The following is a 16,922-nucleotide window of genomic DNA, read 5'->3' as shown; positions in this document are numbered from 1 at the left end:
ATTTGGACTGTGTTTCCCAACATTGTGGACTCAAAAGGAACTACGATCTATTTAGGCTTATGAAACTTTTGGGAAATGCAGCTCTGAGGTGCAAGTTATTTTAATGACAAATGTTTAAGACTATCATTCAAATGTTTGTGGTCAGTATGATTTTTTTTTTATGTATTTGAGTCAATCATGCTCACCCAGTCTGCATTTATTTGATATGAGTGTGAGATGTGGTTACAATGTAACCTTTTTAATATATATTTTTAATAATATTTTTCTACACAATTAATTCCTATTTTTGCTAACTGGAATTTTCCGCAGACAATAATCCAGTCTTCATTGTCACATGAGCCTTAAAAAATCATTCTAATATGCTGATTTGTTGCTCATGAAACATTTCATATTACTATGAAAACAGTTATTCTGCGTCTCTGTGGATTTTCTAAAAGTTCAGAATTCAAAAGAATAACATTAGTTTTAAACAGAAATCTTTTGCAACATTATGAATGTATCTGCTGTCACCTGATCAATTCAATGCATCCTTCCTAAATAAATAGTTTATATAAATAGAGACTACATTTTAAACGATAGTCCAGTATGTTTATAACTATATAAATGAGAGTCTGTGATGTTGAATTGTCTAGAAATGTCATGTTGGATTTACTTAAAGTTTGAATTGAAGTTCCATACTGGTTTGAGACATATGTGATGTTTGATAATAAGATGTTTACCATATATCAAGCATTGGCCAGTATTTTAGAGTCAGCAGTAATTTGACCATTTTCAACCAAAATAAACATCTTTACGCTAATTCCCTCAGGGACTAGCCTAGCTCAGCCTCTGCCTTTCCCTCCACCACAACTAGCCTTCTCTCTCTCTCTCTGTTTCTCTCTCTCAGAAAAATAATACAAGCCTGCACTCCAAGCATGATTGGTCAGCTGCCCCCACACCATAGTCCTCCTCTCATTCTCTCTTTCGCTCTCTTTGCTTAAATAGTTTTAACAAAAAATAGAGAGAGAGAGAGAGAGAGAGAGGGAGGGAGGGAGGGAGGGAGGGAGGGAGGGAGGGAGGGAGGGAGGGAGGGGGATGGGGAAAGCTGGGGGAGGGTAATTGTGTGTGGGTGCTCTGTTGTTACTGGTTGGGAGGGAAAGAGAGAAGGATAGAGAGACAGACAGAGAGAGAGAGTTGAGTTGTGTCCCATATGTGGTAAAAAGCATAGTACTGCACACACAAGCCTGTCTGCTCCAGGGATTATGCTTTTGAATCTGATGTTGAAAACGCAGGCATGAGTAGGTGAGTCTACTTTACTATTAAACTGGACACATTGCTGCTGCTGCTGGTGGTGTTCTTGTCTGAAGCTGTAAATGATTAAAAGTCTTAACTCTGCATTGCACTGTCCTCTACTTCTCCTGATAGCGTGCACTCGTCTTCTCTCTGTTTCATGGCATTCTCCCTCCTTTAATGTGAAACAGCCTCTTCTGCATTCCCCACACTGCATGCAGGTGTCGGTTTGTAAGCGTATGGCTCTGCATGTGTATGCATGTGTTGCATATATAGATGTGTCAGCCTTCATTCTAGGCAAGTTTAGAGGTTGTTGGTTTAGCAGAGTTTTTCGGTCATTGAGCAAATGTAAAATGATCCATGTTTGAGTTTAAATTCTTCCAAAAGCACCATCCTGGAATGAAGATTTGTTTTTCTATCCTTAGCTGATATGTGTCTCAATTCTGATAGTTTTAGTTTTACACAGTTTGTAATTTTTATCATTAAACCAGAGGTTATATGAACATAAAAATATTCTATATTAAGTAGAGTGTCACACAATATCTCATTTTTATCATGAAGTCAGCATGAACTGTAAGAAAATATCTACAGAAAATATATACATTATTAACTGAAGTTTAACAGCAGTTACGTGAACTGTAAGTGTACATAAACTTAAAATATACTATATTACATCGTTCTTTAGTATATTTTTGTTCACTAATTTATTGTTAACCTGACCAGATTAGGTTCTTTAAAAAACTGATACTTGTGTGATTAAAAAAAAATGACACATAAACAAACATAAATTCTGTAAATTAAATTTGTTTGTATCATTATTTAATGTCTAATTTTGTAATGAATGGTGTGCCAGTTGCAATTTCATTTCCTGAAAGCAGAGCTGGAAACCACACTGTTTGACTAGCATTATTATGTAATATTTTTCATTCATGTGTGAGCTTTCCTACATGCTCACTTGAGAAGAAACAACGTTCTCCTTTGAAGTACACAAAGCAGATTGTTCATGCTGCGTTTTGTAATGAACTAAATTCACTTGATATTGAATTTGTATTATTTATTATTATTATTTAAAAATGTTGTATCTTTGCATTTTAATTTCTAAGACTATTTATATATATATATATATATATATATATATATATATATATATATACTGTATATATACTGTTTTAAAACCCATGTGATAGTATGGAAATCCATATGGGATATATATATATATATATATGTGTGTGTGTGTGTGTGTGTGTGTGTATATATATATATATATTTTTAGGAATTTTTAATTTTCATTCTTTTTGTGGTTGCCAATATAGGCTAGTTGTTCTTTTTGCATGTGTCATAGAAAAAGAGAGAGAGATAATTGAACCAGGAGAGTGTGTGGCTAGGGATGAAATGAGCTTAATTTTGTGAAAGCATGCTCTCTGCTGCTGTTATGAGGCAGGGAGAACGGCTATGGTATGCATGGTGCTTTTTGTCAGGGAGATTTAGAAAGCCCTCTTTAGAAGCTGCACATAGCCATACAATCAGCTTAACGTCTGTGTGCAGGCTCTTAATGAATACCCCGTGTATGTTCAGCCCACAGTTAGAGTGCCTGTTTCACTCCTGTATAAAATTGAGATGATGCCTTTGAGGTTCTTGATTGTTAGTTGTATGTCATTTATTCACATTTATGCATCATAAACTTGATGTTTACATGTAAACAATTGTGTATGAGTATATGATTCACCCCTGCTGATCACTGCTGCTCCTCTTTTTTTCCCCCAGAAACACGTTTTTTTAGAGTCCCAATGTGAATACCGGCAAGCGATGGACTACAGTCGTATAGACGCTAACCTGGGTTTCCCCGCAGAACTGTTACCGTAATCGAGACCAGATCCGCAGAATGCTGAGTCCCATTGTTCCCTATAGTAAGTTAAACATTTTTGACATCAAGCTACAGATAATGCAATAAATAACTTATTGTCAACTCATGACTAGTCAAAAATTCCCCTACGGCTACTTGTTTAGTTTGTTGGTAAACCAGTTTGAACAATGGTGCATTTTAAAAAAAATCAATTCCCTAGTCTCCTCTTCACAATGATTTAAGCCACATTATTTTTAGGTCTATGTCATGGCAGGTATGAGAGGTGTGGGGGGTGAGCTAATGGCTCTACCATCATGATGAGATGATGACACTGCCAGTGTCCAGCTTAATCACACAGTTACTTCCTCTATCTCTGTCCTTTTCTGAATCTCTTTCTGTCTCTTCTTTTCTGCCTCTGTTTCTCCATTTCTCTTCCCCCTCCTCACTGCTCCTAATAACTGACGTGTCCAGTTTTAGCCCCCATTCCTAACCTCCCTGCCATGCTTCATTTGAGCTCCGCTCTGGCCCTCTCCAAAACAGCATTGTTTGTAGGCCAGCATGGGGTTTCTTCCCCCAGTTCTGCCTGAAGAGATGCTTTTTTTCTCCACTCTTTAGCTCTTCTTCTCTGTGCTTTATAGGCATGACAGTTACATGAAAAGAGGGAGGGAAATCAAACTAAAGGACCAAGGCACCTCTATTTGAGATGTAATCATGTATTAATGAGTCGCCGGCTTGAATATCTTTAAGCTGGCATGCTAGGTTATTGCATCAACCAATTACCATTGATGTCTAATATGTATAATTCCATTTAGTGAGGCATTCAGAGGACCTTTGTCAGATGTGCCAATGGAATTAATTTTTGTTTGTTTTGATAAATTCCTCTTGTCATGCAAACTGAATTCTGTGAATGCGATTTAGAAAAAAAATGGTTTGATGAGGGGAAGAGGTTTTATAATCAATACGAATGATTATTCCACATTTCCATAGAAGCTAATTAGTTAATCCTCAGAATGTGCACACCAAGAAACATTTTATATTTAAATTTAAATGACAGTTTATGACTAGATGTACCATTTTAGTTTATGGGTTGTAAATTCTTGAAGATCAGTTGTTTAAAAGCCACATTCTTACCTTGATGCAGTAACAATGTACCTTTACTTTTCAATGTTTTCTTTATTATATATATTCCTTCAGTATATATTGTAATTTTTAATATTCAGTTTATTTGATGTATCAAACTCCAAAGTAAAATAAACAATAAAATCAAATATAAATTTAAAATGTTATATTTAACAATGCATCAAAAGTTTGGGGTCAGTAATTTTTTAAGATACCTTTTTTTAATACCTCAATTCAGCATTAAATTGCATTCAGTTACCTCGAAAAAACATTTATTATGTTACAAAGGATTTCTAATTCAGATAAATTATGTTCCAATATATTTTAAAAACCTTACTGAACTCCAGAATTTAGTGTGTATAGAAATTATGTTTTAATTTATATTTATAATTTGTTATGATATGCTTGTCCCAGTATAATGAATCAGTCATTTTTAAAGTAAGTTTTTAAATGTTTGTTGTCTAGTCGGTCTCTCTTTTCACACTTTATTTTCAAAAATGTCACAAAGCCATGTTAGAATATTTTGAATTCTTTGAGGATCTGGACAGTTGTTTGTGTGCTGTTTAGTGTACACACCTTTTAGCCACAAATTTGAGATGGCTAATGTCACAGATCCTGATTTTCAAGTCCTACAGCATGCATTTGGATTCAGGAACTGGTCTGCTTGTTTCTGAAGTTTGATACTTGTGGGCTGTACGAATGTGCATGTGACTGTTCACCCTGAAAGTCTAGTGTGATATTAGGACAGCACACAAAGGTGTTAGCTATCCCTCCTGTTTACTCTTTAAGCTTTTAAACTCAGGCAAATTCCTTTTTCTCACAGTCGTTCCCAGTCCTGAAATGTCCTTCCTGTTCATTCTTCCTCATTCATAAGTCACCAGAGTCAGGTGAGTGTAGGGCAGCTTATGCAATATAGATGTGAATAGTGTCACATCCATGCTGGAATTTTCTTTGTGAAGCAACTTTGTAAAGCGTTTCTGACATCAGTGTTTATGTTTGATTGGAGAAGACAAGCATATCTGTACTCTGTATGCACATTTGAGGATTTTGTTTGAGGTCTGTTACACGCAGTTGCATGCACTCTTGTTGAATCCACAAACAATTATAAGAGTTGTTCTGATGAGCACGTAAGTAGGAACCGCAAGCTGAAGAGTGTTCAGAGTATTCAAGGAAATCTGAGAGAGATTCCTGGGGCCATAGATACTCCTGGAGGGATTTGGTGCAAAGAATCTGTAATCTGCACTTCAAACACACCCTTAAATCAGTCCCAGGCCAGCAGCCCATGAGTGCTCTAACTCTTGTTGCTCAGGGGCCCTGCAGTCCAGCATATTCCAAAGAGAAACAAGCATAGCCTCAGCTCTCACTTTGCTATGACCTCATTTCTTTGCTTCTCCACACTGAAGGCCCAGGCTGAAGAAGCACTCTAATTGCATCTGGTAAGTCATTAAGGCTTTGAGTTGGGTCTATGGGAAGGGGCGCGCTGAATGCTTTATAAGAAGCGATTAACAACGAGCATCCAACACATCTATTCTAATGAGAGCGATGGGGTGAATGCAGCTCTGGAGGGGCATGCGGACCCTTGAGTAAACAGGCAAGGTGCTGAAGTGTTTGTGTGAATGAGTGCGGGGTCATTAGTGGTGGGTGTGAATGGACTTTAATTAGCCTGCAGTGTAGGCAGTGAGATGGAAGAGAAATGGCGGCTGTACGGAAAGGGGCTTAGAGATACACATTCTGCCTGGGACCTCCCGCCTCTGCTCATCATCTCACCATCCTTGAAGACAGCTCATTAGACCCGTTGCTGCAATAATTACGCTTCCAATTAAGTCCCGGGCTTTTGAGGGTTATTGTTCTATGCTCTGAGATATCTCTCAAAGGGCTTGTCCGTGGTTCTCTAATTTAAGATGTAGTTCACTCAAAAGTGAAAACTGTGTCATCACCTTTACTGTACGTTGTTGCAAACCTGTATGACTTTAGAACAGTGAGTAAAATGTTGCAGTGCTTGTTATTTTTTTTTTTTTTTTGCACACGCTGTGAAAGTCACTGAGGTCCAGTGTTGGTTTTGGGCCCCACTGATTTTCATTATATGAACAAAAAGAGTTGAAACACATTGATGCTTTTTAAGTTTTAGTAATTTAGCTTAAACTAACAAAAATTAGAACTATTGCCTTGGAAATTATAAGTTTAATTTTGTATGTTTTATTTTGTTTCAGTTAGTATAGATTTCTGCTAAACTTTAATTTGTGTCATTGTTACAGTGTAATTTTACAGTTAAGTACTGAGTGATATCAATTAACTACATGTACTTACTATATGGTAAGGATTAGGGTTTGTCTTAGAGTTACTTACATGTAACTATGCAAAATTAATTTAGATTCTAATTGTAAATGCATGGAACCTGTGTAATAAAGACACATTAATATCATGTATTACCTTGATTTCAAGTAATAATTGTTTTTAGTGATTAGTTGTACTTAACTATAATAAACCTAATCCATTCCAAGTCATATTTTTGAGTGTGCACACTGAAAATCCCAACACGGTTGTAGGGTCATTAACAAAAAAACATTCATTAAACAACGCAATCCGGGAACTCCTTATGGGGGCAGGGTGGAAAGGAAGGAGGGAGAGGGGAGAAAGAGAGAGATTGGAAGAAGGGGATGGAGGAGAACGGGGGAGATGAAGGAGAGATTGGGTAAGAGAGACAGATGGAAGGGGGTGATTGGTCATCACAGAGCCTTAGGACAGCTGTTCTTTGATATATTAGTGGACACAATGACCTAAACCTGGCCTGCGGACACAGAAAATAGGAACCCTGTTTTTCCTAAAGGGGAGGGGTGCCAGGCATTTGGCCATTTGTGGACAAGAATTAGCTGGTCAGGGGGATGGGGATGCTGTTTCTAAAATTATAAGCATCTATTCATTCATTCAAACCACCAAGGCTGTGTGTTTCTCTCATTTTTAGCTCAATATGAGTAATGATACATATGGATTACAGATATTGTGCTTGACAACATGCACTTTCATTTCCCCCCTAATGTGCCTATATAATTGTTTTGATTTCAGACTTAAAGGAAAATGTGTATACAATCTAAAATGTGCAAATATTCAATATTTTTAATCATTTTATCATGAGTAATAGCCTACATTACGTAATACACTTGTCACATTGCTGATTTGTCATCCTTCTTATGCTGTTAGACTCAATATTTACTGTAGGCATCATCAACATGAACCCACAGATTGCAACACTTACAGTGTCCCAAAAGGCCAAGTAATAACAACTTCAAAGCTCAGAGGTTATGGACTGCAGCTCAAATGGAGAGAGAGAGAGAGAGAGAGAGAAAAAAAATTCAGATCCTTCACCGCCACTCTAGCAGATAGGCTTCTTCCTCTAGGGACCCCACAGGGCCTGGCTGAAAAGAGCCATGGTGTCTGGCAGTGCGCTGAGGAGCAGGTGTGAAAACTCGTAAGACCCACCGCCTCTTCTGCCATGATATCTTTTTAGGCCCATGAAAAGGGAACAGATGAGCAGAAAGAAAGAGCAACAGAGAGATCATGTTAACCACACTTCTGTAACTAATGCATCACTTTATATATATTATCATAGTTATGGCCTATTATGCATGCCTTGTAAATTATGAGGAGATGTTGTCAGGATTTTTGAGGAAGGATCTCACACTTGTTTCTTTATTATTTTCCATTCAAAGATATTTGAAAACTGGATATTCAAGCCCATTTTTGTGATTTTTTTTAAATTAAAATTTCTGTTCAGTATATTGAAATATGTAAATATTGTATATCTCAATGCTATTTATTTATTTAGAATTGTAATTATCATTAAAAAGTATACAAATAAACCCTGCATTTGATTTTCAATAACTACTGTAAAGGATCTGCATGACTTTAAAGTGTCCGATAGGCTTCATCATCGACATTTTGCAGTCCCTCTGACTAAAGCATTGATTTAGAGATGTCTGTTTACAGAATACAAATCAGCTGATGATTAGAACACAGGCTGCCATCTTATCTGCAGTGAGGTGATTAATTCATGTAGAATCCCTCTGCACTCTTTTCAACAAGATCTACTCTCATCTTTCTCCCTCTCTCTCTCTCTCTCTCTCTCTCTCTCTCTTCTATCTTGAAAGAGCCCTTCTTTTGCAGCATCTGCGTCCTTCAAAGGGAGTTCCACACATACCAGAACTGTGGGCTGAAGTTTCGGGACATAATTCCTAACAGGATGCTCACTGTTTAACCGTACAACTACCTCTTTCATGTTGTTTTGATGTTTTATTAACAGAGATGGGTCCTAATTAATCAAATTCGTATGTGTGTGTGTGGTTATTTCCTGTCGCTTGCCTTTTAAAGTTGTCTCCTATTTCAACAGTTTTAGGGCAGATAAATGCAAGTACACTCTTTTCTGCGTGTCGCAAACAGTGTTTGTAGATTTATATTTGAATATGCAATGGGGGGGGGGGTCTTTTTGTAGATAAACCTACTTAAATCAATGTGTGGGGTTTAGGGAGTGGGTGCCCACAATAATGCCTGATTGGATTGATTCAGGCTGGTCCTGTTTACAACTGGCCCCTGTGCAATCTGCCTGGTTTAATGGCCCCGTGTCCCAGAAGGCTTGTTGCATCCATGTAGGTTTTGTTCCTCCGGGCAGGAAAACAAAAGTGACGCTGCCTGAAAGTGCACATGGACCCCTGGGGAGCTGTGAAAAACTGAGCATCCTGCTCCCGCAACCTGCTTGTAGTAACATAGTGGTCGAGTCAAAATCATAACTAATATTTTGGTTATCCTAACTCCCTAGCAGCACTTTATTGTAATCTGCTGATATATACTGATTAGTAATTTTATTCAGATCACATCTGTGAACTCAAGATGGCACGCACAAACAAACACACGCGCACATTTACAAAAGAACCCTCAATAAATCCCAGGACGGCACAAAGGCTGTCAGCGCACTACTGCTGAATAGATTAATAAGATTTCCATAATTAGGCAGGCTTCTGACAATAGGATCCCTCAGCTTTTGTCTCAGGACCAACAGGATTGTCAGGCCAGGAGGACGTCCACTGGATGGACTGTGCAACAATGGACACACAGACAGTAAGACGACCAGTGGAAACATCTGTCTCCCTGCCAGCCTCGGACCCGTATAGAGCCACCACGGCAAACCACTTGTCGCGGTTCACACAAAGCAATGGCCAGGAGCTCCCATGCAGACAATGAAGTTTTGTTTATATGGCCCTTGAGAATGAAACCATGTTGAGACAAAGCTGCACTCTCCAGCATGTATCCAGCATAACAATTAAACTCATAACATACTTTGCCGTTTTGTTTATCTGTCTTAAGTCAATGAAATCTCTCTTTTCTCCAATTATTTATTTTTGTTTAAATACGCACTTCATCATTTTTCAGTCATTGTTTAGGTTCAAACAGAATTAGTTTGTTATGGCTTATTGCAACTAGAAAGTTTTTATAATTTTTTTTTTAATTATACTGCTATATTGACCAACATAAAAAAAGACTTTCAATTAGTTAATTGCTACATTCTTTGCATAAAATATATAAAATCAAAAAAATTAAATAAAATGTTTTGCACTACTTAAATGTTTTTTATTCATATTCACATTAAAATTTGTTATTATAATCAGTAGTATAAACAGTATTCTACTTTATTTTACAGTGCATAATGTCTTGTTATATTTATGCTGCACATGCTTGGGCAAGACAAATGTAATGGCAATAAAAAACCTTAAAATGTAAACGGAGAGAATTTAAGTGATCTTTTTTTTTAATAGAATATTTTTTGTTCTTATGTGAATGCAGCTATATTTCACAAAACGTATCATCTAACTCTTTATTGACATACCTTATGATTGATTCCTTGGCTTGATTCTGTCATTTATTCACAGAAATAAATGGCCTTCAGTGGTCATTTGCACTTCTACTGGTGTAATTGGACCATCTATTCTCAAATGCCCAGAATGAGTTAATCTCAGAAGCTGTTGTGATTTAAATAGAAACACAGATTAAATCACATCTAGATTATTAGAGTCCCTGCTGAGGCGTAGCTCTAATTGCAGACCAGCTCATCTGTGGTTTATTTAATGCTAATGGATATCATTTTTAGCCGGGTATTGGGATATAAATGTTAAATCTTTCTTCTTGAAGCCTGCCCAAAATGGCACTTCCATGTTCAGTTTGGCAGTGCTTTCCCATGTGTCTTGGTGCATGTACTCTTATGTAAATTGATGCAGTGGACAGCAGTGTGGCCGCCTGAATGACTTCCCTAATGTCAAGCCATATCCTCTCAGATAGACTCATGCGTGTGCATGCACATGCACACACAGTGGCCGGAGCGCCTGCTGTCCATTTCCCCTCCTCATTCTCTAACCGTTCCAGGTTTTATGAGCTCCTCTGGGCTGCCATCCATCTTTGTCACACACTGGCCCCATTATTGTACTCCATACAGCACCTCAAAAACCAGTCTGCAGATGGGATTGTCCTGCTGGACAAATACTGTATCTACTGACTTTACAATGACCAAATGCTTTACCTGTGTTCATCTTGTTTACAAATTCTGAAGATTTTTTTGTTTTTATCTTGTAGTTATATTTTAAATCGGCTATAGCAGTAAGGTGCTAATTTGTGTGTGGGGAACTTAAGGCTCTAGAAATGAATATGAAGGACATGGTAATCCAATGGCCATCTGGTCTGTTGATGTGATTTTTTGGAATAAATAGCCGGCGTAATCTGAAGACACACATGGGAGGGTTTGCCAAAGGGAGGAGCGAGAGTTCGAGAAAGAGAAAGAGCACACAAAGAGGGAGGGCCGATTTTTTGGGAGAAAAGGAGTGAGGTGGAACATAGCGCACACGACTGAAACTTGATTTAAATTGCAATAAAGCTGCAGCTTGCACACACAGAAGAGTGAATAACTTATCACTTTCTCCTCAGACTGCAGCCTACGATGAAGATTTGCAGTTTATTCCTTTTACAACCTCATTTCCCCCGTAGCCCTCACCCCAGGCTGATTCCTGACAGTTCAATAATGCCAAGCTATGTATGGAATTTAGGCTAGCTAATGCCTGTGGAAGGAGCAGTTGCAGACCCTCATGAAATGACTGGTTTTAAAACTATTTTCTGCTCCCTGAAATTCTCAAGAACAAGAAAACATTTTATTTCATTTTAAAGGATTTCAATCTTTTTACTATTATAACATACATAAATTATGCATACTTCTAAAAAAAAGTATATTTCTTATGCTGTTAAGATGCAATTTGATTCATTGTGATGGTTTATTTAAGTTAATTTTTTTTTTTTATGAAGTGCCTTTGAACTTCAATGCTGTCAAGTGTATTGCACTTTTAGAAGCACAGAAAAGCTAATTTGAGGGTTGAGACTGGATGTGGAAAAGAAAATGTTTTCTTTTTTATTCAGATTTATTTTTCCTCATGTCCATTAAGATCTCCTTCATATTAGGTCAGCATAATTAATCACAGGATAGCCAGAGGAAAGGACATTCCACATTCCCAGTGCTTATGGGAAGTGGCCATTGAATAGCACAACTATTTTGTCCACCACCCCCCCCCCCCCCCCATTTTTTCCCCAAATGGTCCCCTCCATCTCCCCCTCTGTTCCTTCTTCCCTCTTTTTGCCTCCCTCTGTCAAGCTGGCCACAGAGGCCTTTTGGAGAATTGCTTTGTGGATGGACTGTGGTGGTGGGAGGGGATGTATTGAGGGAAACATCCAATGGCTGATAACAGTTTCTCCTCTGAGAGAATTGCAGATGGTAACACAAGGCTGCTACATGGCTGAGGGCTTGAAAGGAACAAATTCACAGCCCTTTTCTTTTATACATAATGCAGAAAAAGAAAGACTCTCTCTGCATGCACGCACAATACCAAAAGAGTCCTATTACCAGGCAAAAAAAAAAGCCCTGCTATCAGCCATAATGTGTCTTTAGTCATTTTACCTAATCTTATAATTCTTTGATAGGAAAAAAATTAACCGGATCTAAGATTGATTTGTGAAGGATATGAACACATGCTGTTGATATATACATATAAGTTGCATACATATAACTTGCATAATCTAACAAATTGCTGTCTCCGGCAGGCCTATTGAAGATGCACTGGAACCCGGAGCATGCACAGCCCCTGAGCCAGTGGCCTGAGCAGCATTTGGACGTGTCCTCCACCACCTCATCCCCTGCCCACAAGTCTGAGCTCTACCCCAGCCGCAGCCCCTACAGCTATGCCTGGGCAAATGATGACATTTCAGCGCTTACTGCCTCCAACCTGCTGAAGCGCTATGCTGAGAAATACTCTGGAATGCTAGACTCACCATACGAACGTCCTGCTGTGGGCACATACCCTGAGCCTGGAGCCTTTGGGGCCCTTAATGGAGGGCAGAAAAGCGAACTGGAACCTTGGCCTCTAACGCACAGCACTGATGGGGGGTATCCCTTAGTGCCTCCTTCTCATGATGGTTTGTCTGGAACAAAGGTGGTTCCCACATCAGCAGGTCCACCAGGCTCTGGCAATGTGTCAGCAGTTAACCTTTCAGACTCGGGATACAGTGGGAGCAGCTCCTGCAGTGGGCCCCATTCCAGTGACTACCCACCCAGTTATAATGGCACCTACCTTTCATCAGGGTACTGCACCCAACCCAGTTCAGCACTTCCACCAGTTTCATTACATGCCCTTCAGCCTAGCCCCACACTTCTCCCCAGTTACACACCTTCTACCCCGATTTACAACTACCCCCCTAACACCTACGCTCACCAGACTAGCCTTGCTCCTAGCTACACCCATCCAACAGGCCCTTACATCCCCTCAGGCATAGCCACCCCTTCTCCACTTCCATCGAGACCCACAGTGGTTGCTGGCAGTTATGGTTATCAGAACAGCAGTCTAGGGGGCTCAGAGCCAGGTGGCCCTCTGAAGAGAAAAGCATTTGAGATGACCCTGGATGAGGAAGATGGAGACAATTCACGCTATAGGAAATATAGCTATGACCCCATAAAAGCTGGGGGAGATTCTCCATATGGGGTCCCTGATAAAGCTGAGTGCCATGGAAATGGCTTTGGAACAGGCGACACAGATCCTCAAGCCTTTAAGCCTAGTAAACCTTCATCTCAGTCGAACCTGGAAGGAGACGGAGTGGGGAAGTACAGTGGGCTAAAGCCCTTGGTTTCCAGAACGTATGGAGCCGCAGGGGACTACAGTCCACCGGCAGCCATGACTGGGAAGAACAGAAATGCGGAGCAAGGCTTCTCCCAGCATCGGTCTCAGAAGCGCTCCGATCCCATGAAAAGCATGGAGCCCCAAATGCTGGAGCTAGTAAGCCAGGAACTGCAAGATTGCCGTCCGGCTTTACTTTGGAGTGAACTGGCTGGGAACAGTCACATCAAAGCAGCGCTGGAGGAAGATGTGCTGTGGCCTGTCCTTCGACCCAACCCTGCCATCCGCCCACCCAGAACCGTCCTGCTGTTTGGTCCTCAAGGAGGGGGCAAAACCACACTGGTACGATCCATGGCATCTCAACTGGGTGCTACCTTCTATAGGCTGAGTTGTGCAACTTTGGCCTCTAAACCGAAAGGAGAAGCAGAGCAACTTCTTGCCACTCTGTTCTTGGTAGAAACAGCCCGACAACCTGCAGTGGTGATGCTCAGTGACGTGGAGGTCATTGAGGGGGAAGGTCTCAGACAGCAACTGCAGGCCCAGTTAGAGAAGATTCAGCATGGTCAGAGCAACCTGGTTCTGGTTGTGTGCACCACGAGACGGCCTGATTTGATCAAAGATCCCCTTATGCGCTGCTTCACCAAGCGTTACCACATAGGCCTGCCAGATGGAAACACACGCAGACATGTGCTTCTGCAGGCGCTGGCGCCCCAAGGCTGCAGTCTAGGCGAAAGGGAGATGTCAGCAGTACTGCAGCGTTCAGAAGGCTTCTCCGTCTGGGAGCTGCTGCAGCTCTGCCAGCAGGCTCTGGCATCAGCTTCTACCTCTGCACCCATGCCCTTGCACGGCCTCCCTTCATCCCTTTCTTCTCCTACCTTCCAAGACTTTGAAAATGCTTTCTGCAAGGTACGACCTCACAGCACCCCCAAAGAACTGGCCACTTGTATGGAGTGGAGCAAGGTTTATAGTCACTGAGAACCCAGTCAGCCACTGGTTTGGGACTGCTATATGTTTATCTTTCTTTTTTTAACTACTTTTTGCAGCCAAAAGTGTTGGACTTGAAATTACAGTTTATGGTGGGGAGGCATTTTGCATTTAATCTAGGAAACATACCATGGCGTGTTGTTTTTTTCTATAAATATACATATACTTTATTTTTTTCCCAAAGAAATGAAATTTTTGGCCTTTCTTGAAGGGGCATTTATTAGTTGCTTGGCATATCTGATAGAAAGTCTGAATTATATTTTGGAATTTCACTGGAATTCCAATTAGCCTTTATCCTGGATTAAACCTGGAGGTTATATATAACTTGACTTTTCCTGAAAAAAAACCCATTAATTATAACTCTCAGGATCCTATTTATTGCCAGTCCACTCCAGTGGTGTTGTTTAATTTGTGTTGATTTACTTTAAAGATCTTTTGGTGTTAAAGGGCTTAGGATATATCAAAACTACTTTGTTTGTACCAAAAATGCTCACCAACAATATAATGTCAGAGTCAAAGCATTCACCAAAATGTATTTACTGTTATGCAACCTCTAAGGGAAGAAAGCAACAGTATTTTACAAAGTTGATTGTTAGGCCACGGTCAAATCTTGTGCACTTTTTGTCAAAATGGTCATTTTACCAAAAGAGTATGCATTGCTACCCAAAAAGTGTTAAAATGCTAATCCATAGAAACTCAGATAATAGAAAGACAGACTTTTACTGTTGATACACTTATTTCAGAACACTTTATTGAAGATAATAAATATTTCCTCAAATACAACATGTAAACAACCCATCAAATTCCTCACAATCTTGTGAGAGCCTTTGCGCAGGACCCTCAAACAAAAAAAAACAAGCAAGGGCCCAAGAATGACAATTTTCTCGCTTTACTCAGTTTATTTTATTAGTATATGTAGTCTTGTTTGAAATACTCAGGAAGAATTTCTTTACCTCAGAAATGATAAATAAAGAATGTATGTAATCTTAGGGTCTTAGTAGTAAGCATTGAGGTTGGAGGTGAGCAACAGACCTGACACAGACCTGTATACACACTGCATCTGTGCTGTTACCTCTTAGGTGAAACTTGAAAATGCTACAAAGACGAACAATGAATGTAATTCAGGTATTTCAGAGAATATCTGATGCCATAAATACATGTTTTTAACTCTATTGAAAATTTTTCCCTTATCCTTACCCTTTATTTTTGATGTAGATTTTTGATGGAGTGATGATTGTCTTCATGAAGTGTTATTGTAGATGGCAAACAAGACGCTTGATTTTGTTGGACAACTGTTTTCAGAAACCAAGGTACAAAGCATATGTCAGTGCCCTTTTAAAACAACCAATGTAAGTACTTGAGGAGCAAAAAAGAAACAACCCAAAGATCAGAAAATGAGAAATATATATATATATATACAACCCGAATTCCGGAAAAGTTGGGACGTTTTTTAAATTTTAATAAAATGAAAACTAAAAGACTTTCAAATCACATGAGCCAATATTTTATTCACAATAGAACATAGATAACATAGCAAATGTTTAAACTGAGAAAGTTTACAATTTTATGCACAAAATGAGCTCATTTCAATTTTGATTTCTGCTACAGGTCTCAAAATAGTTGGGATGGGGCATGTTTACCATGGTGTAGCATCTCCTTTTCTTTTCAAAACAGTTTGAAGACGTCTGGGCATTGAGGCTATGAGTTGCTGGAGTTTTGCTGTTGGAATTTGGTCCCATTCTTGCCTTATATAGATTTCCAGCTGCTGAAGAGTTCGTGGTCGTCTTTGACGTATTTTTCGTTTAATGATGCGCCAAATGTTCTCTATAGGTGAAAGATCTGGACTGCAGGCAGGCCAGGTTAGCACCCGGACTCTTCTACGACGAAGCCATGCTGTTGTTATAGCTGCAGTATGTGGTTTTGCATTGTCCTGCTGAAATAAACAAGGCCTTCCCTGAAATAGACGTTGTTTGGAGGGAAGCATATGTTGCTCTAAAACCTTTATATACCTTTCAGCATTCACAGAGCCTTCCAAAACATGCAAGCTGCCCATACCGTATGCACTTATGCACCCCCATACCATCAGAGATGCTGGCTTTTGAACTGAACGCTGATAACATGCTGGAAGGTCTCCCTCCTCTTTAGCCCGGAGGACACGGCGTCCGTGATTTCCAACAAGAATGTCAAATTTGGACTCGTCTGACCATAAAACACTATTCCACTTTGAAATAGTCCATTTTAAATGAGCCTTGGCCCACAGGACACGACGGCGCTTCTGGACCATGTTCACATATGGCTTCCTTTTTGCATGATAGAGCTTTAGTTGGCATCTGCTGATGGCACGGCGGATTGTGTTTACCGACAGTGGTTTCTGAAAGTATTCCTGGGCCCATTTAGTAATGTCATTGACACAATCATGCCGATGAGTGATGCAGTGTCGTCTGAGAGCCCGAAGACCACGGGCATCCAATAAAGGTCTCCGGCCTTGTCCCTTACGCACAGAGATTTCTCCAGTT

General features: G+C 39.7%; 1 protein-coding gene across 1 annotated transcript; it reads left to right on the top strand.

Moving 5' to 3' along the window:
- The first annotated feature begins 1,123 nt into the window (after positions 1-1,123).
- On the top strand, positions 1,124-15,801 carry LOC132118260 (fidgetin-like protein 2). The gene is made up of 3 exons (XM_059527964.1): positions 1,124-1,281; positions 3,034-3,176; positions 12,356-15,801. The coding sequence occupies exons 2-3, from the start codon at positions 3,152-3,154 to the stop codon at positions 14,395-14,397; spliced, it is 2,067 nt and encodes a 688-aa protein (XP_059383947.1). The 5' UTR covers positions 1,124-1,281; positions 3,034-3,151; the 3' UTR covers positions 14,398-15,801.
- Positions 15,802-16,922: the final 1,121 nt, after the last annotated feature.

The sequence above is a fragment of the Carassius carassius genome, chromosome 37 (assembly GCF_963082965.1).
Source record: "Carassius carassius chromosome 37, fCarCar2.1, whole genome shotgun sequence".
Taxonomy (NCBI): domain Eukaryota; kingdom Metazoa; phylum Chordata; class Actinopteri; order Cypriniformes; family Cyprinidae; genus Carassius; species Carassius carassius.
Note: the sequence above shows the minus strand (reverse complement) of the source record. Positions and strands in the feature narration are given on the sequence as shown.